This window comes from Mus caroli, chromosome 16 (genome assembly GCF_900094665.2).
Source record: "Mus caroli chromosome 16, CAROLI_EIJ_v1.1, whole genome shotgun sequence".
NCBI lineage: Eukaryota > Metazoa > Chordata > Mammalia > Rodentia > Muridae > Mus > Mus caroli.
Window position 1 is genome coordinate 7,667,131 of NC_034585.1, and position 25,175 is coordinate 7,692,305.

The 25,175-nt window shown below is 41.3% G+C and overlaps 1 protein-coding gene across 4 annotated transcripts in view; it reads right to left on the minus strand.

The window, feature by feature from the left end:
• Txndc11 (thioredoxin domain containing 11) overlaps nt 1–25,175 on the minus strand; it is a 59,663-nt gene that overhangs the window by 20,670 nt on the left and 13,818 nt on the right. For 2 of the 4 annotated variants that reach the window (XM_029470296.1, XM_021184568.2), the window contains exons 4-5: nt 20,848–20,977; nt 9,032–9,125 (exon numbers count right to left, since the gene is read on the minus strand). Coding sequence is in view for 2 of the 4 variants with exons in the window: in XM_021184568.2 (XP_021040227.1) it covers nt 9,032–9,125; nt 20,848–20,977 (224 nt within the window). In the remaining 2 variants the exon portion in view is untranslated. The remainder of the gene's footprint in view (nt 1–9,031; nt 9,126–20,847; nt 20,978–25,175) is intronic. The other 2 variants (XM_021184570.2, XM_029470298.1) reach the window with 1 other exon arrangement.

Below are 25,175 nucleotides of genomic sequence, written 5' to 3' on the forward strand. Positions count from 1 at the left end.
ATGACTGTAGAGAGTAAAGGAAAACCTCTGGTACAAGTTCTGGGGACAGAATCCAGGTTGTTAGCTTTCCCTGCTCAGTCCTCCTTATTTTTCAGGGACCATGCATACTATAGAGTTTGAACAATTATAAAATAAAGTTCAGTGTTGAAGGGGGATGTAGAAGATAGTGTAGGGAACACTTCGTCCTTTCCCACTCTCCTTCCTTACTGCAGATGTTAAATAAGATCAGTTAAATTTCAGCTTACCAAGTAGCCAATATACAAATCTGAACAAATTCAACACATAAAGGTATCACCTTCAAAGCCTGGCACTGTGGTGCACACACCTTTAATCCTAGCACTTATAGGCAGAGACAGACAGGTGTCTGTGAGTCTGAGGCCAGCCTGGTCTACAGAGTGAGTCCAGGTCAGCTTAAGCTGTTTCATAATAAGAACCTGTCTCAAAAATGAAAAACTTTTTCTTCAATCCCAAGTCCCACCTTCCAGCACTGCCCGTCTTAACCATCAGGTAGGAGCAGCTAACTGGAACAGTGGGAATGCCTCTCTAGGTAAACAATCAAACACAGGAAGAATAAACTAGAAAGCAAAAGAGTGGTTTGTGGGGAGGCCTGCATGTACCTGGGCATCTGACTCAGAGCCACAGTCATGCAAGGAAAATGGTGGGGAAGATACTATAGAAAGCAATCACTAGCAAAAAATCCAACTACAAGTCAGTGTACCACAGTGAGGGTAGGGAGACAATCAACCCCGGTAACTGCAGAACTGTAAAACTAAGGAAGGGTCAAGAGAACTGGGATAAGTCCATGAATCTCATTAAAAATGCTTCCAACGAGGCTATATAACTGGCAGTCCTGAACTACTAACCCATCTTTTTACCCATGTATATTGCCAACATGGGAACCAGGATTTTTACTACTGGGGTAAGAAGTTACACTGTAGGAGAAGAAGGCTAAAATGAATACTATTGTGTCAGCCTGGAATCAGAGATAACTGTATAAGCTAGTTTTTCATTTTCACCTATGTATAGGATATAAAAGTACAGATGTGGGGCTGAAGAGATGGCTCAGTGGTTAAGAACACTGACTATTCTTCCAGAGGTCCTGAGTTCAATTCCCAGCAACTACATGGTGGCTCACAACCATCTGTAATGGGATCTGATGCCCCCTTCTGATGTATCTAAAGTCAGCTACAGTGTACTCACATACATAAAATAAATAAATAAATCTTTAAGATAATACATGGATGCTTTCACATATGGGTATAAATGCATGTGTTTCCTGGTTCTATCTGCTGAGACCTTGAACGAAGAATGGCTGGAAGCCACCAAAGAGTATACCCAGCATTCAGACCTTCTCCCCAACTGTCAGTCTCCACAGAAGGCACCAGGTTCCTACAGAAGAGGCTGATGAGAGGGGAAAAAGCAGGGAGAGATGTGTGTTACAGTCCTATGGATGGACCCTGGGCCTTCCACATGCTAGCAGATACTCTTACCAATGAGCCACTCTCTTTTAAATGGTTTGACACATTAAGTTCAGATGATAAAAATATCAGGAAAAAAAAAAAAAAAGGCAGCACCTAAGCTACAGTTGAAGCTTCCAGAGCCTACGTGACGCTGCACAGGAAAGGGCGTCTCAGCATGATATGCTGCAGCAGAAGAATAAAAAGTGACAGCCTGCTTGGAGGCTGAATGGGGCCACTCAACAGCAATTTAACTGCATCAGCATGAATGAAGCAGGTTGTCTGCACAAAGCACAGCCTAACACACTGCAACTCTGAAACTTGTGAACATGGTGGAAATTTTCCAGAAAGAAGTACATCAAGTTTGCGATCTTGTGCAATAATTAATATTTGGATTACAGTTTACAGTTCAAAAATAATGTGAGTGCACCAAGTTAAAGCAGGCACTGGCACATCTTACACATGTCCTCTTTGTCACTTATAAAATGGATCCTTTTGTTCTAAAAGTAATGAGGCTCCAATATTTTTAATTAAGAATTATGAAAGCCAGATGTAATAGGAGGTACAATGATCAGGAGTTCATGGTCATCTTCAGCTATGATGGGAGTTTGAGGTTAACCTAGGCTCCATGAGAGTGTCTAAAGGAAAAATACAAAACAAAACAACTTCGAATATGTTAAAGAATTGAAAATAAATTAAGGTTCATATTCTCTCCTCCCTTTCCCCCTCCAAGAAAAATCTACCAAGAGCCAGGTGTGGTAGTGCATGCTTTTAATGTAGGCAGAGGCAAGCAGGTCTGAGTTTAGGCCAGCCTGGTTTACAGACCTAGTTCCAGGAGAGTCAGGGTTACACAGAGAAACCCTGTCTTGAACCCCACACCCCAGATAAATCTAACATGAGAAAAGTCACATTCTATTACTTTTTTAAGATCAGAAAAAAGGGGAGCTGGAACGATGGCTCAATGGTTAAGAGCACAATCAGAACTCAGATCCTGAATTCAGTTCTCAGCAACTACATGGTGGCTTACAACCATCTATAACGGGATCTGATGCCCTCTACTAGCATTCAGGTATACATGCACATAATATTCATATAAATACATAAATAAATCTTTAAAAGAAAAAAGATTAGAAAAATCTGTGTGTTTCTATATGTATGTAGGTACATGCACCAAGAGCTGCAGTTATAAGTAGCTGTGAGTCCCTACCATGGATACTGAGATATGATCCTAGATTGCCTGCAAGAGCAGTATGCTCACTTAAAATACTGAATCATCTCTTCAGGCCTCTCAATTAATTCTTATAGGTCTCATACAGTCTATTTATTAGCCTTTTCCTTAGCCAGCTTTAGATTCCCAGTAACCACAAAGCAGCAAATGGTAACAAAAATGACTATAAATGTGACAAGCTCTTAAAAGAACATCTGGGCAAGGAAACAGCTGCATGTGCCAATAGCTAATCAGATAAAGGTGACCAAAGCCTAAACTGTGGCCATTTACTCTCTCCAGGAGGGGACAGGAAAACACTCAGACAACTGTCCTGTTGTAAGAGCTGAGGCACGGACCCTGTGTCCTTAGAGCTCACTGAGCCACTCTTAGGCACACTATAAGATAGGACATGTTCCATGAACACTGCATGAGGGGAGCAACAAAAGGCACTGGTATCCGCAAAGTCTGATGGGCTTTCAGTGGTCAGCCACCTTGCTTTGAGTTCTCAATCTCACCTTCTGGTCATTTGTTAGAAGGTTGGGGCTCTTTGCCACTAACAGACTACATCACCCTAATTCCCATGTACCCTAGGGACAGCTTTGGTCACTTTTCCTGTTCTTTGCACACACATTTGTCAAGACCCACCACCTTTTTTTTCCCCTGAGACAGGGTTTCTCTGTGTAGCCCTGGCTGTCCTGGAACTCAGAAATCAGCCTGCCTCTGCCTCCCAAGTGCTGGGATGAAAGGCGTGCGCCACCACTGCCCAGCTTACCCACCACTTTTGCTCTCTAAGGATGCAAGGAGAATGAAGGAGGTGAAATTCCCTGTGGCTTCCCTCCAGGTCAATCTGGACTCTCATGCTCGCATCAGGATTCTGTTAGGGGGTTTCTGAACACTCTCACCTCAGTCTGTTTTTTAGTACCATTTCCCTTAAAGTCAGTATGAAATATCAAAACCAGTTTTATATTAAAGAGAACATACATCTTCTGAGCCATGAACTACATCAATAAGGTAAAATGTTAACCTTTCTTTTTTTTTAATTTTTAATATTTTTTATTACATATTTTCCTCAATTACATTTCCAATGCTATCCCAAAAGTCCCCCGTACCCCCCTCCCCACTTCCCTACCCACCCATTCCCATTGTTTTGGCCTTGTTAACCTTTCAAATGCTAAAGGAAGAGTAAGAATAGCTACATTCATTAGAAAACAGAATAGAAGACCAGGCATGGCAGCTCAGGCCTTTAATCCCAGCACTTGGGAGGCAGAGGCAAGTGGATCTCCAAGCTCCAGGCCTGCTACAAGACAGTATCTCCTAAACTTCCTCATTCCTCTAACACTGTGAAAATTACCACCAAAGATGACATTTCCTCCCCACTTCTTCAGAAAGATACATACATTCTAACTAGAAACTGAGCCGATACGATGTAATTGCCTCAGACACCTATAGCACCTGGTGTTCTGGGAGTGCTGTACCCAAGGATCCCCAGAGAACAAACAAGCCAGGGCTGAACAAGGCAGGCCTCTTAGACCTCCAGGAGAGTTCTGTATGAGCTAATCTCTCAGGGTCTGAACAAAGAGGAACACTGGGTCAAGAGAAAATGATGCAGACACCTAGTGATGAGTATGTCCTGGTCTACTCCATAATTAAATATCAGCAGATTAAGCTACATGTATTTGATCGGCATGATTCAAACATGATTTACCTCTAGGGAAATTTCTCTTCTGGGCATTTTTTTTTTTTTAAACTTCTTTACATTGGCTAACTGTGACCTTTCACTAGGCAAACCAGTGTGGCCTGGAAATAGCCCTTATTTTATTCTCATTAACTTCTGGTTTTCTCTCTTTTTCTTCTTCAGGGTTTTAGATAAATTGAAAAAAGGAAAATAAGATTATGCTAAAAGAGGATAACAACTGTCCCACTGTAGTTGGGGACTCCCTCCCCAGTGCACTTATGATGACAACTTCATACTCCAATGTTAGACATGCCTATCAAATGAAAAACCTTTAAAAAGAAAGAGAGAGAGAGAGAGAGAGAGAGAGAGAGAGAGAGAGAGAGAGAGAGAGAGAGAGAGAACAGAGTAGGCAAGTGGTAGGTAGTGGCACACACCTTTAATCTCAGCACTCAGGAGGCAGAGGCAAGTGGATCTCTGAGATTGAGGCCAGCCTGGTCTACAGAGTGAGTTCTAGGCCAGCGAGGCTACACAGAGAACCCTGCCTCAAAATACCATCCCCCAGCAAAAAAGGACACATTGCAGAAATGTTCACTATGTATAAACTACCGCAATATTTGTATGTTCCCCTAGAAATGTTAACTTTGAGGTTTATATATTTTTATGTTTCTTCACATAAAGACTAAAACAATTGTGTAGAAAGAAATCTGGCATTTGGAGACCACAAACACATGTCAGTGTTTATCAAGACACCACTAAAGTAAACACAGAGAATTCTCTCTCTTGTGAGCTGGAAAAAGAGGAAAAGCAAGATGCAGTCCCAGATATATTATTTTATGAGAACATACACTACAAAGCTAAATAGCTGCTGTCATGCATCTCCAGGACAGGAAAATACACACTCTCACAGCAGCAGTCCTGTGCATCAGATCCCAAAGCAGTGTGAAGTGCTCAAACAGTTCCCTTTAAACTCCTGCCTTTCCACCCTCTGAGAAGGTGGCTAGTCTGAACATGGGCTTACAAGCCCTCTTCCACCTATTTCAGGCTGTACTATGTGCTAATCAAGTCATCCACGGGAGGTATTTCTTTCCCTCAAGACAACCCTTTAAAGACATGAGAAGCACTCTTGCTTCACAGGCCTATAATTACTGTAGAAGGATCTTGGCATGTTAGAGCTGAAGTGTCCTTCAAAGGCTACTAGGACAAAGCTCCTTTAAGATGAAAAAAAGAAAATACATGCAAGCCACTAAGCCCACTACTAAATTTTCATCTTTTTCTTTTTAAAGACAAGGTCTCCTTCTGAAATCTAAGCTGGTCTTAATTCACAGGAAACCTCCTGCCTCCACCTCTAGAATTATAGGATTATAATCATGAGCCACCATCACCAACTATTATGTTTCTTTTTTCCTCCCTTTGGTTTTTTGAGACAGGGTTTCTCTGTGTAGCCCTGGTTGTCCTGGAACTCATGCTATAGATCAGGCTGGCTCAAACTCACAGAGATCTGGCCTGCCTCTGCCTCCTGAGTGCACGGGTTAAAGGTGCGCACCCCCACCAGCTTTAAGCAAAAGAATAATAAAGACTGCTGACACTGAATGGCTCTAAGAACAAGACTCTGCTGTCTGGATAAGGCTGGTTTTCTTTAGGTCCTAGAAGCACCAGGCACAGGCCCACAGTTAAATACTTGGAACTGACCAAGCATTATGAGAACCCACTAAGACCTACACTGAAGAACCAAAGGAAGCTGTAACTAAATGAATAACCGTGCTGTGAGTGAGAAAGGGAAGGTACGTATGAGCCTATGAACTGACCTCCAACCCATTCCCACATGTAACATAATTCCAACCCTAATCCACCCAAAGGCATGGATGTATATAAAAACACTTCACAAGAACTAGAGGAAGTAGAATCTATCTACACTTTACCAAGTAGTAACAGCTTAGAAAGCCATATATTCATCATATTTATGTCTATAAAAATGATCACCTTGAGCTAGAGAGATGGATCAGCAGTTAAGAGCACTGACTGCTCTTCCAGAGGTCCTGAGTTCAATTCCTAGCAACCACACGGTGGCTCACAACCATCTGTAATGGGATCCGATGCCCTCTTCTGGTGTGTCTGAAGACAGTGACAGTGTACTCACATATATAAAAAATAAATTAATTTTAAAAAAAGCATGCACACATTTCTCTTATGTGACCTATTATTAACAATAAGGACAATAACTCCTAGAGTCAGCGAGAGAAAAGGAGAGGGTGGCAAATCCAGATGTTCAGGGTAAGACTCATCTCAGGTTCTCCTTCAGGGTATACAGATTAAGTTAAAAATAACTCCAAACGTGTCTTCTTCTTAAGAAAACAGTTCATTAAGTGTAAGTGGGAACTTAGTCACTTAGGATGAGCAAGTGTGAATCTCAGCTCCTAACACTATATGCAGCAGGATTCTAAGACCTGGCTAGAAGCACTGTAGGAGGACAGAGAAAAGGTAAGTCCAACCACACATGTCATCAGAGATGGCAGGGTGCGGGGTGCAGGGTGCAGGGGAATTACCAAGCATGTTCATCTTGCACTTCTGAGGTATCTGGCTTTGTGTGGTTTGCTTCTGTGATACGGAGAAAGAACCCAGGGCCCTGAGCATCCTAGAGGGGAGGCTCTACCAGCTATACCTTTCTCCCAGTTTCTGTTTTATCATTTTTGTACTGGAATGCGAGTCTTGCTGTTTTCTAGGACTAGTCTCAAATGAGTCCCCCTGCCTCAGCTCCCTGAGTAGCTCAGACTGTAAATGCCACCCTCCCCCCCATGTCATTTATCCCTGTTTTGTTCTCATCTAGCTTGAAGGAAGGAAAGGGAGGGAAGGAAGGCTGCCATCTTGTATCTGGAAAGGCTTTTCCATATGAAAAACTGCAAATGAAAAAGCAGTTGAAGATAAATGACTCATTTCTTACTAATGTGGCATAACAGAATATAAGCAATCAAAACAAAAAACAATCTTTCATGATCCCAAAATAGCCCTTCAGCTGAAGAATTTAAATGCTGCCTTCATTTTAGGGATTACTGAATACCCTTTCAAATACAACTTTATTTATGTTCTTTCATGAAGAGCTTTAAATGTGTGCTTCTAAACTTATTTAAGTTGTATTTTATTTTTAGAATTCAAACTTGGAGCTAAATCTAATGATACAGCTCTGCCATCTCGCCTCCGTGGCAGGCCAAAGTAGACCAACTGCAAGTTCAAAGCCAGCCTGGACAACTTAGTGAGACCTTGTCTCAAAATAAAATCAGTGAAGAAGGTTGGGGATGTAGCTCAGTGAAAGGGCGTAAGTCAGAGGAGAGGGTCCAATCCCTAGTGTGGGGATTTACTAAGCCCTGTCAATCACTTGCAGCTCAGCAGCTCAGTCTTTCAAGTAGACAGGACACACTTACACAACAGGTCACTTTCCCCCTTAGTATCTCCCAGAGTCAATTCTCTGTGCATAAAACCCCAAAACAATACACAGTAAAGTGGTTAGTCATATAATTGTTTGATATAATAATGATGTACTATTGTAAGTTTTTAAGCCTGAAGTAATCTAACACCCAGTTTAAAAAAAAAAATAGATGGTTGATCTATTGGGATAATGTGTAAAAGCATTTAAAGAGATCACTCACTTGGCAAATACCCAGCCACTAGGAAAAAAAACTCATGCTCCCACCCCTAGAAACTTAAGTTTAAAAAGACATTCAACAAATTATTTTATAATTACACTCATAAAGGTATCCATGAAGTTGTGATAATTACTAGGGAGAAACAACAAGGAACAGTTTAGGTTCAGGAAGGGGCTCATTGGACACTGGTATTTGAGCTGGACCCTGAGGGATGAATAAGAGTCTAACAGGCTCAGGGCTCTTCTGCCTTCTAGAAAGGACTAACATTTGTAAAGTATCATGGGAAGAGGAGGGCAGAGACTAAAAACAGCTAAGTGCCCTCTGTCTAGTCCAGAATGAGTGAAGAATCAGAGACAAGTGTGTCGATGGATGTATTCAACAGAACTGACAAGACAGACTCGGCCATGATCTTGAGAGAACACAAAGCAATATGGAAAGAGGAAGAGGATATGGGAGTAGCACACAGATGTGGAGTGAGACTGATGCAGACTCATGATGTACCGTGGCATACCTGTGACCTCTGGAAACCACCCTGTGAAGGAAAGGCCCTGAGTTATATAGCACAGCATAGTCAACTATTGACTAGGTAAGCAATGAGTCAGATCAAAACCTGTCAATTCACATAAAACATAACAACAGCACAAACAAAACTTAAAACAGAACATGGTTTGGCACCAGAGGGTCAAACTCTATATAATAATATGCTACAACTAATAAACAATAGACCTGATTATTTTATTAATTTATTTATTTTTAGGCATGGTCTCCCTATGTAGAGCAAACTGGCCTGGAGCCCACAGAGATCCACCTGCCTCTGTCTCCTAAGTGCTAGGACTAAAGGCATGCACCACCATGCCTAGCAAGAGAATATCTGGTACAGTACAATGCTTTATTAATCAAAGTTAAACGAGAGAGTTAATTCATTAAAAATACATTGAGAAAAGGGTCCTAGCAAATTAGAAAATATAATCATAAAGATACTATATGCCAAAACCTATAAAAATCAGTACATCTCTGCTTAATGTGCCAATGTCTTAATATACATTAGTTTTACCTTTCTTTAAAGAATGCAGTGCTGAGGTGAAGAAGGTCAAGTAACCAGGAGGCTGGGGTGAACCGCTGAATTCAAAGTATCCGAGTACTCCAGGCTGCAGGGACAAGAGTACAGTTGGTGACATAGGCACTGTCAGCTGAATGATGAATAGCTGTTATCTTAAGCATCTTAAGTATAGAAAATCGTGTGATGCCAGGAATGGATGGTGAATATACTGCCACATTTCATTTCTAAATCTGACCACCTGAGGAGGGCTGTGTGGGGGCTGAGGTGAACTTCCTCTCCATTCAGCCAGACCCTGGGGTGAGGGAAGGAGTGCAGCAGCCTTCCCACTGGGTTCCCCCAACCCTAAGCGGACCTTCCCTGGCAGCAAACCCCACAGGTTCAGATTCTCATTCTTTGTAGTTCTGGTATATTGTACCAGTATTCACCAGTACTCTGGTTATATTAGACCAGTAGCATCGCTGTATTTGTATCTTTCTTGGGTTTCACTATCAGTCACTTCCTCTCTAAATTTACTTTCTCCCTTTGGTAGAAGTCAGGTTATATTTGGCCTCACCTGTAACCTGGTCCCTTCTTTTTCTCCACATCCAATACCACTGAATGGCAAGGCCTTCTCTGGTCAGGTTAGCTACAAAGAAACCCTGGCCCTCCTCCACTATCCTCAAACTCAATCCATCTGCCTAATCTAGTCCTGTAAGCTTAGCACAGAATAGCCTTCCATATGCCAAAGCAGTTAGCTGTTCCCTGCCATACATCTGCTCTGCTTGCTGTCTTTGAAGGTGCCACAGCACCCCTGTCTGGTTTGGTTCTGTGGCAATCACATCTGCCTAAAGGCCCTAGCAGTCATGAGAGTCTTGAGGAATGAATGATAGAGCTATAGCCAGAAGACTTAAGCTCAAGCCCAGGCTCCAGGAGCTAAATATATGGCCTTGTGGTGATCATGCAAGCAGTGGTTTCTTACTGGAAGCAGTGCTAATTCTTCACATGGTAACAGTGAAGGAAAAGCTTACTTATAGGGTCTGATATGGATGAGCCCTTTAGCTCTGATGCCCTCAACACCACGCTCTTATAGGTAACTAGAAAGTCAGATACTTAGGGAAAAAAATGGATTCAAAAATTTGAGACAGAAATTTCATATGTTGATAATATTTAAAACCAATGATATCCAGTCATGGTGGCTCAAGCCCATAATTCCAGCCTTCAGAAGGCAGACAGTATGCCAGCCTGTTCTACACAGTGAGTTCAAAGACCAGCCAGGGTTACACAGTGAGACCTTCTCACAAAAAATAAAAATAAGTAAAAATAAAATTAATAAGCAAAGAAAAGGCCCAGCATGGTGGTAAAAACAAGAGATAAAGAGTTCCACATTGCCGTTTTTAAAAAAGATTTATTTATTTTATGTATATGAATTATGTACATTGTCAGTCTTCAGACACTCCAGAAGAGGGTATTGGATCTCATTACAGATGGTTGTGAGCCATCATGTGGTTGCTAGGAACTGAACTCAGGGTCTCTGTAAGAGCAGTCAGTGCTCTTAGCCTCTGAGCCATCCCTCCAGCCCCAGTTCCAAGTTATTATGTATGAGTTTGAGGCCAGCCTGGCTTGCAGGAAACTGTTTCAGACGACAGAAAATCCACCGTGTCCCCCAACATCCCTCCCTAGTAGTATGCTGCACGAAAGAGGACGTTTCTGGTCTATACTGAAGATTCTTCTTTTCAAGCTAAAACTATTTGGTTAACTCTCTAGATTCAATTAAGTCAACTAGTCTTCATCTGGAAAACAAAACCAAACCCTAAGATGAAATGTTTAATCCTAACATCCAGAAAAAATCTAGCAAATAGCCTATTCTCAAACTGAGGAAATAAGGAAGCTGTTGTTTCGTGTCATTTGCAGTTCTGGGGATGGAACCCAGCACCTCCTACATGGGTAAGGACACACTCTCCCATGCAACACCAGCCCCAGTACAAAAAATGGTTTGTTTTTGTTTTTGTTTTGTTTTTTGTCCTACCCCTTCAGAACTCCTTAAACAAGCCAGCCTATAATAGAGTTACAACAGAGCACATTTACCTTCTTAAGATTTCCAGCCATTCCATAACAGAATAAGCTTTCCTATCATGAACATAAGACAACCTTTCAGAAATTCTAGGAACTGTTATGCTGTCCAAAAATAAAAACTATTACAATGACTCATTTAAACTTCTTTCATTTCTGATCACTCTCCTAAACTAAAGCCAATGGAGTAAAGTAGTTCCAAATATTAATAAGTAAATGTTCCATGTGGATTTTATTTCTCCTCCACATCACATTACCTTAGAGAGGTTCATGGAAATGGCTATGTGTATTATGACCATAGATATGTTATCTATATCCATGAATGCATGCAATTACATATGTATAAAATGAACATATGCAGAATACAAGCTCTGATTCAAGGAAAATCTCAACTAAATTTTTTCTTTCTAATGGCAAATATTGATTACATATGAGTGAGTGTCTACATGCTGTGGTGACATTTGGGGTCAGAAGACAATACTCAGAGAGGAGTCAGTTCTCTCTGATATGTGAGCACAGATCAAATTCAGATTGTCAGGCTTGGGGACAAGTGCCGTTACCCACTGAACAGTCTTTATCAGCTTCCACACTAAATCTCTGAAAATGAAAAACTCCTGGACTATTTGCAGTGCCCTTTAAAAGCATGTAAGTATAAAGTTTATTCTTACTGCAGCAAGTTTTAGTTTTTGACAGTGGTGGGGATCAAAGCCAGGGCTTTTGTGTGTAGTAGGCAAGCCCTCTAACTCATGTCTACACTCCCAGTTCTACTGCTGCAGCACATACTGTCTGGATGAAGGAACCGACATTGAAACTGTCAAGTAAGTAGTCTGAGCAAGGAAATTCACCAAACACTACAATGGAGAACACAGCAAAGATCATCTCATTCTTCACTGTCAAAGGAATGAAGAACCGAAGCTTCACACTGTATGAGGTGATTAAAAGTTGACTAAACTCTAAAATATTACCTATTTAAAACACAATCTGTGAGATGGCAAAGTCAACTCAGCAGTTAAGAGAATACACTGCTCTTGCAGTGGAACTGAGGTCAGTTCCCAGCACCCACACTGGGCACTTTACAACTGCCTGTAACTCAGGCTCCAGGGCCTCCAACACCTTCCTCTGGCCTCTGAAAGCACCTGTATTTATGTGCATATGCCATCCCAAATGCACATAACTAAAAATAAAAAAATTAAATTAAATTATAACAGGTATAGTCTATCCTAAGTGTTAGCTAAGATAGTACAGTCTGTACTAGGTTGTGAGAACTGATATGCTTGATAACATAATCTAATATTAATACTTCAAAATAATGAAACAACTCTGGTCATGCTGTAGGTAAAGCAAAATCTACAGTTCCCCAAACTTGCATTGTCTCTCCAACAGAAGCTATGTCATTATTTAAAAAATAACATAAATTAGCTACACATATTTCAATTCCTTTCACATCTTGCTTACACCTGAGTAAAAACAAGGGTGAGGAACAGATATATCTACATACAAACTTTAGTAGACTTGAGCATTTGTGAGCTTAGCTGCATCTATGAGCTAGCTTGCAACAGACAACTCCAATCTTGTACTTAATGCTCTCACAGATTCCCTTCTGGAGAAGAAAGCTAAGGACCTGGTACTGGGCCACAGACAGCAGGCTTAGGTTCTGGGGATGTCCTTCTTATTCCCAGAGACTTAACCAGCTCCCCCAATAAACAAACCAGCTGCCTATCTTTATTTCTTTTCTTATTCTTTATTTTTTTCTTTTAGTTTTTTTTTGATAGAGTTTCTCTGTGTAGCCCTGGCTATTCTGGAACTCACACTGTAGACTAGGCTGGCCTCAAAGTCAAGAGATCTGCTCACCTCTGCCTCTCAAGTACTATAATTAAAGGCATGGACCACCACTATCCATCAACAGCCCATTTCTCATTCAGCCAACTGACAGTGTCATTTGGAGACATAATGGAGACAGTCCTGAAAACCTCACTTTCCACTGTCCTTTTTCCTTGACCAAACGATTCCAGTACTCGTTGGGGGCTCTCTGTCTAGCTTCCTCAGGTCTGGTCTGGTCTGGTCTGGTCAGATCATACAAGCTTCATCTTGTCTAGGATCTTTTCCTAGTGAGGACTTCTTGTTTTCCAAAACAGCTATATCCCTCCCCTGTTCCCAGATCATTACTCTCACTTCACGGCACTTACAGTCTGACACAAATCGGTGACTCAGAACCATAGCAATCACTTTCTCTGCTCTCTAGAGAACTGGGTCTGTGTGTGTGAGTGAGGTAGTGGGGTGTCTTTCCTGCTTCTTCCAGCTCCAGATAGTTCCAGGCCCACCCTTCCTTGAGTCTGCAATGCTCCAGTATCAGCCTCAGCCTTCACAGTCCTCTCCACACCAGCTGCTATTCCATCAACATACCAGTTACTAGATTTAGGATTTCATCCAAAATTCTGAATGATTTACTCATAAGACCCTTGACAGATTACATCTACAAGGACCCATTTTCTCTTCTCTTCTCTTTTCTAGTCAGGGTCTCTGGTTATCCTGGAGCTAGCTATATAGACCACACTGACCTAGAACTCACCAAGAGCAACATGTTTCTACCTCTCCATAATGTGTTAGGATTAAAGGTGTGTACTACCAGGCCCCACAGGCCCTATTTTTACATAAAGCTACATTGTAAAGTTTCACACAGACATCAGCCTAGTACCTCTTATTTGTTTTCTGAGGCTCCCTTGCATACTTGGAAGTATTAAGTTCCACCCCAGCAACTGGGGGGTGGTTGCCCGTTTATTGTCACTCTATGAAGCATCGTCTATCTTGTCATAATTAGACTTCCCCCTCAGAGCTCCTGTCACAGAGCAAACAACATGCATTTGACAAAGCTCCTTCATCAACTTTAGCAAAAAACAAGACACATGGTGGGCTATCCCTTGACCCACTTTGTGTGATTTAACTCCATTCCATAATGTAGACTCTTTATTTTATTTTTTTTCGGTGGGCGGGGGTTTCAAGACAGGGCTTCTCTGTGTATCTCTGGCTGTCTTGGAACTCACTCTGTAGACCAGGCTGGCCTCGAACTAAGAAATCTGCCTGTCTCTGCCTCCCGAGTGCTAGGATCAAAGGTGTGCGCCACCACGCCCGGCCACGATGTAGACTCTTAGTAGCTGTTTTAGCAAGGAGGCAGAGGCCAGCTACTTACAGAAGGTCAGCAATCCTCAATACCTCCTGCAACACAACTGTTACGGATGCAGGCACCATTAGCGACTAGAGTAGATTTTGGCAGATAGCACACACCCTCTAGTGGCCTAATTAGCAATTACCTTGAAGTGTTTCTTTAAAAATCCCCCCCCCCCTTTCCACAATTTTCTTTTCTGACATATATGTCTGTGAATACCTACATGCATGCATGTGAACTACATGTATGCCTGGTGCCTGAAGGGATCAGATGCCCTGGAACTGAAGGTACCAACAGTTGTGAATCACCGTCTGGATACAGAGAATGGAACCAGAGCCCTCTGGAAGAGCAGCCCGTGCTTTTACCCTCTGGCCATCTCTCCAGCCCCCTTGATGCACGTTTACTTACTGGCACTTAAAACCATTTCTGCCTTGATTTTAATTCATCATAAAGTCTTCTTAGTCACAGCAGGATAAACTATGAACTGACAGAAATGCTGCATACTTGCTCAACACTCAGACAGACTTGTGAATAAAAGCTGAGCATTGAAGTTTTTCCGGCAAAAATCTCAGGTTTTCTCTCACCTAACAATTTATCAACACCCTACTTAACCTGCTCCCTCTAAGATTCCTAGGCCTTTTTACATCCTGCTTAATTTTAAAACAACTTAGTTTATCATAAGAATAAATTAATAGATACATGCTAAATAATTCATCTTAAGTAAATTACAGAAATTCACAAAAAGGTTTAGAAACTATTTTGGCACAAATATAAGATAAAAGTTCTAAATAACAGTACTATTTATTGGCATTTGGTAGGTAGGTTGCAAGGTAAAAATCAGATGATTTAAATCAGATGTGATTTAAAAATAAAGCACTTGACAGGGAAGCTACCAATACCGGAGAGACAATACCGGAGAGACAATACCTTTAAAAAAAAAAATCAAAACAAAACCAACAACAAAACCCCATTAAAATTAGAAGACATAAAACCAGTGGAAACTTCATCTTACTCAGTCTTATTCCTTTTTCAATCAACTTCAAGACCATCAAAATAACTAAGACCCACATTCTGTCTGACCACATCTGCCTGTCTATAAACAAGTCGGCAAGAAGAGCTGTCTGTGCTACAGCAGGAGGAACTGGAGGAAGCACAGTCTAATACGCTTGTACGGACATGACTTACTTGAAGCTCTCATCTTCCTCTATTGTGCCCCTGGGAAAGTTCAGTGCAGTTCCTAGCTACACACATGAGGTTCAAGTTAGCATTATGCTAGTGCATATCTAGGAAGAAAATTCTAAGATCCTACAATCTCAGTTTCGTGATTATCATACATAGGTCACTCCCATTCTGCATAATAAATCCTGACAACTCAGTAACCAGAAATAGCAAACTGTTGCTTTAATATGCACTGACAGCCATGGCCTTGTCTTTTGTTATTTCATAAAAACAAATAAAATTATAGCCAAATTAAAAAGCCAACACCTTCTGAATCTTTGTCATAAAAGGATGGATGGATGGATGGAAGGAAGGAAGGAAGGAAGGAAGGAAAGGGATTTTAAATGCCATAAAGAAACTAAATATTGCCTGGCATGCCTTTTAATCTCAGCACTTGGGAGACAGAAGGCGAGCACCACTGCTCCTGGCTTACCTGGTTTCTTGGTCTGTACAGAGGACCTATATCACAAATATACCTACAGTGGTCATGAGCAAATCAATAAAGCCTGCCACTATGACAAACCTGAGGACCCAGCTTTGATTTACAACATGGTAGCTCACAACCACCTATATTTCCTGCCCTGTGAGACCCAACACCTTCTCTGGCATGCACAAGAATTGCATGTCCATGGTACACAGATATTCATGAAGGCAAAACACTCATACACATAATTTTTTTAAAAAGTCTAACAAAGATGTCACAAACACATAAATGTCACTCATAGCTTCTAGGAGAAAGCAGGTCATGTTCAAGACAACAGAAGTCTAAAATTCAAGTCCCCTCTGGTTAACACTCATTTGTTTACTGCTTCAAAGACTAAATTACTGAGGTACATCACTCTACATAAGTGGGTTCCACACTGGTGAACCACACAGGAGGGCCAGGCCAACACTTAGACCATGCATGATCTCTGACGGTATCACTGAAATGCAAATACTAAGGATGCAAGAGAAAACACCAAGAATTTGCACACCTTTCTCTCTTTGGTACAGATACACTAGCAACACTGAAACAATAAATAAAAAGGACTTGTAACATCTCTGAGTTACTACTTTCTTGTATGGTCCTAGTTATTAGAGAGGCTGAGGAAGGAGAATCTTCAGAGCCAGTCTGGGCAACACAGACCATCATCTCAAAAACATGAGACAACACAATACTTCCTTGACCAGAAATCTATGAACCTTCTGAAAACTTTTTCTAACCTTTAAACACCCCTGAAGGCAAGAGTACCAGAGGGATTGTCTAGCCAAATATTTAGAGAAGACAGCTAAGCCCTTTACCTATGACATGTGCCCTCTGTAAGAAGTGAAGCAGAATGAGCCAACAACAGGCTCAAGAAAGCATTTAGTCCACAAAACTCCCGCCCTTGGTTTCATCCTTTAAATTCATGATGGAAGAAGAGGACTCATTTCCAAAGATGGCCTTGGACAGCCATATGTGCATGTTGCAAGTTTCTACCTTCAAATGCACTCCTGTGTGACACTGACACCACCACCTCTCACCCCTCTCTTTCTCTGTGTCTGTCTGTCTCTCTCTCTCTCTCTCACACACACACACACACAAAACCATACACATGGATTTTTTTGTTGTTGTTGTTTTGGTTTTTGTGAGACCCCAAGGTGGTCTGGAACACAGTAGGTAGACCACTAAAGCCTTGAACTCAAAGAGATCCACCTGCCTCTGCCTCCCAAGTGCTGGGAATAAAGGCATTGACCACCAGTGCCCAGTTTTAAATATATTTTAAAAGAAAAAAAAATCAATGCAGCAGAGGGGTGAAGCTGTAATTTAGTTGGCAAAGTGCTTGCCTAAGGTTCAGGAAGCCTTGGGATAATGTCCAGCTCAACATATATTAGGAGTGTTGATGCCTGTCCTATAAGCCCAGAACCACAAAGGTGGAGGCAGAAGGATCCATAAATTCAAAGTCATCTTTTGTTACACAGCAAGTTTGAAGCCAGTGTGGGCTAGCCTTAAACCCTGCCTCAAAATAAACAACAAAACCAAAGGAACAAAGCCTTCCTCTGACACAGCTGAAGAATGACAGAGCTGCCTCTCACACTTTCTCAGGAGAAGACAGATCCATCTTTGCCACATATGTAGATTGCTGAAGCTTTAATGCTATGTGCTGTTATTTTGTAGCTCCTCTCTCATTTCTCTTTTCCTTTCCCTTTTAGAAGATAAATAAGACAAGATTGGGCAAAGTACTCTACAAACATGCCAATAGGGCAAGACTGAAGGATGGCAGCTGTTGATCTCTGCAGATCACTTTTTATCTCTTAATTATTAAAAAAAAATCCTCATGAATAAGGTATTTCAACATTATCATTATAACATTTAAAGTCTTTATTGCAATCCTAACATCCAGAATTTTCCTCAAAATATTTTTACTGATAAGATTGGTTTAAATTTTTTTCTTCTCTTCTTTCTTTTCTTTCCCTCCCTCCCTCTCTCCCTCCCTCCCTCCCTCCCTCCCTGCCCCTCTCTCTCTCTCTCTCTCTCTCTTTCTTTCTTTCTTGGTTTTTCAAGACGGGGTTTCTCTGTATAGCCCTGGCTGTCCTGGAACTCACTTTGTAGACCAGGCTGGCCTTGAACTCAGAAATCCACCTGCCTCTGCATCCTAAGTGCTGGGATGAAAGGCGTGCACCACCACGCCCGGTGATTTCTTTTCTTTTTTTCTTTTTTACTTAATTTTTACTTGTTTTTCTGTTTTCTTAGAGTCTCACTATGCCTCTGCCCTCCTGACTGCTTAGAGATTTGGCTTATCTAGATTATTTCTGCTTTATAAATGAGAATAAGGAGGCTAAATCATCAGCCCAAGGCCATAGAGTTAGGCAGTAGCAGAGTTAAGCTTTGACTTAAGCCTGACATCAGGTTTTTCACTAGTTTGGAGAACTACCTCCAGTAGCTCAGGTGCTACTGCCAATCTATAGGAGCACTGAGGCAGTAAGACTGCTGAGGGTCTGAGGTCAGCTTGGACTAACTATTAACCCTACTTCCAAGACCCCTCAAAACAAAAACAAAGGGGGCTGGAGAGATGGCTCAGTGGTTAAGAGCACTGACTGGTCTTCTGAAGGTCCTGAGTTCAAATCCCAGCAACCACATGGTGGCTCACAACCACCTGTAATGAGATCTGGTGCCCTCTTCTGGTGTGTTCGAAGACAGCTACTGTGTACTTCTGTGTAATAATAAATAAATCTTTTTTTAAAAAAAAGCATTGCCCTCATCTCAAGTCCCCAAACAACTGAGGAGGTGAGGGATGGGATCACTGGCCCTAGATCAGACTCAACTGTGCTCGGAGGACAAGGCTGGGCTGGGACTCATGAGAGCCCTACCTCAAAGAAGAAAACTCAGACACTGGAGAGAAGATGGCTTGGCAGTTAAGAGCACTTGATACTCTTGCAAAAAAATCAAGTTTAGTCCCTATACACACATGGTGCTGAAGCTCTAGTTCCAGGAAATCCAGTGCCCTCTTCTGGCCTCCAAAGGCACTTATAAACAAGTAACATAAACAGACTCACACAAACATACACACGACAAAAATATTTTTTTTCTAAAAACGATTTTAACCTAAATGTGGTGGTGCACACCTTTAATCCCAGTGCTCAAGGGGCAAAGGCAGGTGGATGCTATGAGTCCCAAGCCAGGCTAGTCTACGTTGTGAGTTCTAGGCTAGTCAGGATGACCCTGTCTCAAAAGGAAAATAAATAAATAAATAAATAAATAAATAAATAAATAAAACAATTTAAATAAATGAATTTTAAGTTATTTTAAAAGATAATGCAAATTAAGGATTAGGTTTTTGTTCTTAAAATATGTATGCTTTGCTGGCCTAAATTCACAATGTAGAACAGGTTGGCCTCAAACACACTCTACCTGCCTCTGTCTCCCAAGTACTAGGATTAAAGGCATTCACTACCCCACCCAGCAACCCAAGAGAATAAAATCTTCTAACAATAACAATAATTTAAGAGGTATTGAAGCTGGCAACAGGGCCACTGGAAAAAAAGCAACATTAGTAAGCTAAAATATTTTCTATTTAAAAAGGCCTTGACTATAGAGAGTTCTAGGACAGCCAGGACTACCCAGAGAAACCCTGTCTCAAAAAAACCAAAAACCAAAAAGACTTAAATAAATCAGAAAGGAGTATATTTCCAGGGTTTTTGTTGCTGTTATTTTGGTTGTTTTGTTTTAAATAAAGATTTGTTGTAGGGGCTGGAGAGGTAGCTCCAGTTAACTTGCTACTCTTGCAAAAAAAAAAAAAAAAAATCAAAGTTTAGTCCCAACAGTTAAGCACACAGGCTGCTCTTCCAGACAATCTGGGTTAAATTCCTAGCATCTACCCAGTGCTGCTATCTGTGACTCTAGTCCTAGGGCAGCCCAACATCCTCTTCATCCTTCTGTGGACACCAGGATATATTTGGTGCACAGGCATACAAGCACACAAAACACCCATACACACGAAATAAACCTTTAAAAATTATTTTATTATTTAATTATGTGTATGTGTGGGCATGCTCATGGAAGCCAGAAGAGGGCTTCAAATACCCTAGAACTGAAGACACAGGCAGCTGTGAGCCAACTGATGTAGGTGTTAGAATTGAACCTGAGTCATGTAGGAGAGGCACAAGTGTTCTTAACCACCAAGTCAAAAGCTAAACTAAAACTGACAAGAAAAGCCAGGTCCTCATTGTGCAATATTATAAGGCCTCAGAATATTCTTAAGAGTAGCTGCATAGAAACTATGAACTAATTCCATATCCTAGTCAACTGTGAGACAAGAACAACATCTGTTTAAAATCTCCAAACAAAACAGAGATAAGATTTTGCAAGTAGTCTGGCCTTTTAATGCTCACTTAGCCAGCTATCCTTATAATTAGAATCTCATGGAGCTTTTAACTGGAGTATGAGATCTCCCGAAACTAGAGTTACAGTCAGTTTCAAGTCACCTAATGGGTGTGGGGAATTAAACTGGGGTCTCTGAAAGGACAGTATGTGCTCTTAATCCCTAAACCAGCTCTCCAGCCACCAATGTAATTTTTTTAATTGCTGAAATCCAGGAGACTTTTTTCATAATGAAACCTACTATTGCTGGGCAGTGGTGGCGCCAGCACTTGGGAGGCAGAGGCAGAGGGATCTCTGAGATCGAGGACAGCCTGGTCTACAGAGTGAGTTCCAGGACAGCCAGGACTACACAGAGAAACCCTGTCTCAAAAAACCAAAAAAAAAAAAAAAAAAAAAAAAAAAAAAAAGAAACCTACTATCTTGTACAATTAATTAATATACACCAAAATAAAACAAAGTAAACTAAAAACCACTTAATACAAACAATCCAGTTCTACCAAGTAAAAAGCATTGGGACCAGGAGATAAGAAAGATAGGTACCTCATAGTTGGAGAGAAAATCTAGCAATTCTGATTGAGATGGGATGTAGAGAAGCGGTTTCATCACCCGGCGAACAAACTTCTCAATGTAAACAGCACTCATGGGGCCTTTGTATTCGATTGGTCCAAAACTAGCACCAAAATAAAAGCAATACACCATGCATTAAACCTGTAATGTGTAACAAAAGCCATCAACACCATACAATGAAAACATCTTTACTTTAGCAGCTGGTTCAGAGGCAAGCAACCTGCTTTGCTCAGGAGGTAAACAGAGAATCAGCATTTTAGGTGGGGAAGATACAAGCACTTCTATGAGATCAATCTTAATCCAGCTGCAAATTAAACTCTCCTGTTCTCCAAAAGAAAAAATAGTTCCCATAATATTTCTACTAAAGAAAGAAAAAGGTGGCTGGCCTTGGAAGCTAGCCACATACTAAAGAATTCCAGGATCTTTGCTCTAATACTCAGCATGTACAGACAGATTCCTTTACATGAAGCTGTGAGATGAACACTGGCCAGTTGACCCTTTGTCTATTAAAAAGTAATTACTAATATTCCCGAAGGTCCCCAGACAAAGGATCACTACGCTAAGTGAACCTGACACCTGCTTAAGGTGTTATCACCACAGAACAAATTAAGTCAGGAGGTCTATAAATGATCTTCCTCTGGTCCCTGTGGCTATGCTTGGGCTGCTGGAATCTGATCCAGCTATGAAACAGTAACACGGGGATCCTCTTAAACTAACCAGACTTTCACCAGGCTGCTTCAATATCCTCACAGACTCATCCAAAGTCTCTCTAGTCTCTCTCAATGGCCTACAATAGACACAAATGTTACTGAATGACAAGGGGCAGGGACATGTGAAATTCAGCAATTCTGCAACCATTCTTTTCTCTACAGAGATTGACATTAAGTTTACTGTTAACAGCAGCAATGCACAGAGCTCAGGAAAGAATTTCAAACATGCTGTACTCATGATGGTGTAACATAGTTATAAAAATTCAAACACATGAGATAAGTTCTTCAGTGAACACTGAAGGATACAACAACAAAGGAACAGAGGCAAGCACAGCATTCTACAAGCATGGCTGGGAGACAGAAATAAGGACACTATCAACTCAAGTGGCTGGGCACAGTGCTATACACCTTTAATCCCAGCATTTGGGAGGCATAGCCAGGTGGATAGTTTCAGGTCAACCTGAACTACATAGTGAGTTCCAGGTCAGTCAGAACTACATAGATGAAAAATATTAATTAAAAAAAATTTTCAGTTACCAACATCATCACCAAACCTATTAGTTGCCAACAAATTTTAATTTAAAGAAAAAAAAAAAAAGGCCAAGTTTGATAGTGCACACCTTTAATCCCAGCACTCCCAGGTAGAGAAGTTCAAGGTGATCCTTGGATATATTTATAGCTATACTGTATCTATATCTATAACTGTATCTAAATCTGTATCTGTAATGACAATTCTGGAGTTTGTGTTTCTTTAAAAAACACAGATTATAAGAATGTGCTTTGTTTTAATTCCAGGAGTAGGAATGTGGGAATGCTTCAGACTGTCCTCTCAGCAACTGACCATGATTTGCCTCATGCTCTAGCAGAAGCATGGTTTTGCCATCTGCAGATCATTTCTGCAATTGTGTTATGTTTGGAATTCTGGGAACTATTCAGAGGGTACATAGTGCTAAGACCTCTGAGAGGCAGGGTTGATAGTTGTTGGCTATTTAGGAAGGCTGGTTGAGATTTGTTAGTAGCTGTGGTCAAAGAACAAAAGGAAAGAAATTAGATTCAGGAGTTTTCATATTTCTTCACCCCCTTTTATCCTTGTTTCTCTTCCATGTTAGGGGTGAAACCAGGGGAATAAAGAGTGGGGAAAAAGAGGAACTCACAAAGTAGCAAAGACTGGCTACATATATCTATATCTGTATCTGTATCTGTATCTGTATCTATATCTATATTAAACTTGAGGCCAGCCTGGGCTACATTAGAACCTGTATCAAATATACTATGAATGAATAAATGGACCAATGAATCAATGAGTTAGATTAAAAGAAAAATCAAGAACACATCTAATAACAGATTTTTGTCCAGCAAAAAGGCCAATCCATGTAGAAATCTCATCTATTCAAGGCCTTAGGCTTTGCTGAGTTTTCCTAGTAAAGTGTCCTAGTGAACTGTAAAGGGCAACAAGATCTCAAGATGCAGATATACAAGTGTTAAATCCCAAACTGTAGTCATCAGTGTAGGATGAGCTGATCTAGAGCTCCTGGTCACTAACAGGTGGTGAGAACCCATTTCCATGTTCCAAACTCTATTTCATCAGCTTTGGGATGGCATCAATACACACCCCAAAACCTAGCCCACAAAGCAGAACGTTGTTAGTTTAAGTAGCTCAAAGATAAAAGCATTACAGTAAATATGAGCAACAGCAGCAACAAAATACACAAACAGCAGCATCTGCTCAGGCGTGAGCCCCAGTGGGAGTGTGAGCACTGTAAACAGGAAAGGCTTGTGAGTGACAGGAGTGCCCAGGAGCAATCATGCACATCACATATAAAACTGAGGCCGAGACTCCCAGAGCATGAACAGGTATCTGGGGAGTTTCTGTGCCTCAGCACTATTGTACCAGCACACTGCATCCTAAGTGACAGGGTGAGCAGAAAGGCATCTGAACAGCCTTAAGTAAGTAAAGCAGCAGGCTAAGATGAATTGTGGGCATTTCAAAGCCCCAGTGCAGAAAACAGGGCACTAGGATAGGTACCCTGCATTTAAAACGGAATTCCACATAGTAGCTGCAGTGTTTTTTTTGTTGTTGTTGTTTTGTTTTGTTTTTAAATAAAGCCCCCTTGGGGCCATAGGGAGTGCTACTATTAGGATGTGTGGCCTTGGAGTAGTTGTGGCTTTTTTGGAGGAGATGGATGACTAAGGAGTGGGCTTTGAGGCCTCAGAAGCTCAAGCCAATTCTCTTCCTGCTACCTGCGGATCCAAATGTAGAATTCTCAGTTCCCTCTCTAGCACCTTGCCTGCCTGTACGCTGCCATAATTCTGCCCAGACAATAATGAACTAAATCTCTGAACCTGTAAACCAGTCCCAGTTAAATGTTTCCTGTTTATAAGAGTTGATGTGGTCATGGTGTCTCTTTACAAACCTTAAGACAGTAGCTCAGACTAGCTTCAGACTCACAGCAATCCTCCTGCTTCAGCCTTCAGAGTTCTCAGTTTAAAGGCATGAAGCAAAACACCTGGCTTGGACTGTTGATTCTAAAATCTATAGAAGCTGGGAACACAAACAGCTAATGTGTATTCTTGTGCCTCTCAAAATGACCTTTATCTCAATTCAAGGGAATGCTCATTTTAATGTCACATCAACTTGAATCCACCTCTGGCAGTGTGCAAAATTTTAACCACCCTACTAGTCAAAGCCAAGGAGTAACACAGGGACCTTAGCAGGGTAAATGCATCACTGCTCAGTACACTGCTTTCTCCTGACCTCTATAAAGAGGAACTAGGCCTGAGATGGTCACTGGGACTGTACCTGATATTTAAGACTCCCCACTTGAGCCTTTAAAGCAGAGGAAGAACCTACTGAATGAGAAGCAGAGTGGGGAGATTTGAAACCAATCTAAATGGTTACCAAGTGAAGCTAGCTTGTTCCTCTGATTCCACAGGCACTTCATATAAAGTGGAAAATGTAGTCTTGCCTAAATAAATCAGTTGTTTAGGAAAACACTACAATGTACAACAGTTTATGCAGAGGTGTGGAACTGAGAAGAAAAAGGATAGAGTCTGTCACTAACAGTTTGTCAATGATTACTGTGAATCCCTACCAATGAGACCCAGGAGGTACATGAGAAGGAGAAAGGAACCCCTAAAAGTAAAGCTCTCACTAATCAAGTTTTTACCCATTTGGCCTTTCATGGACTTTAAACCAATCACACTGACTGAAGCCTAAATGCCATCTTCTGCTCTAGAAGGCTAAGGTTGGCAGATTATCAGTTCAAGGCTAGCCTGGGATACAGAATGAGGCCACCTCAAAGATTAAGATAAATAAACTGGATGGGGTGGCACAAGCCTTTAATTCCAGCACTGGGAAGGAAGAGGCAGACTGAGCTCTCTAAATCAAATTTAACCTGGTCTACAGAGTGAGCTCCTGGACAGCCAGGGCTACACAGAGAAACCCTGTCTCTAAATAAATAGCCCAAAACCAGCTTTTTCAAATACCAGGTAACATCCACAGCTGCAAAAGCAAACATTAACATATACACAGCAGAAGCGACTAGCTTAAAGCCAATGTGGTGGCAGATGCCCATTTCCCAGCTCCTGTGA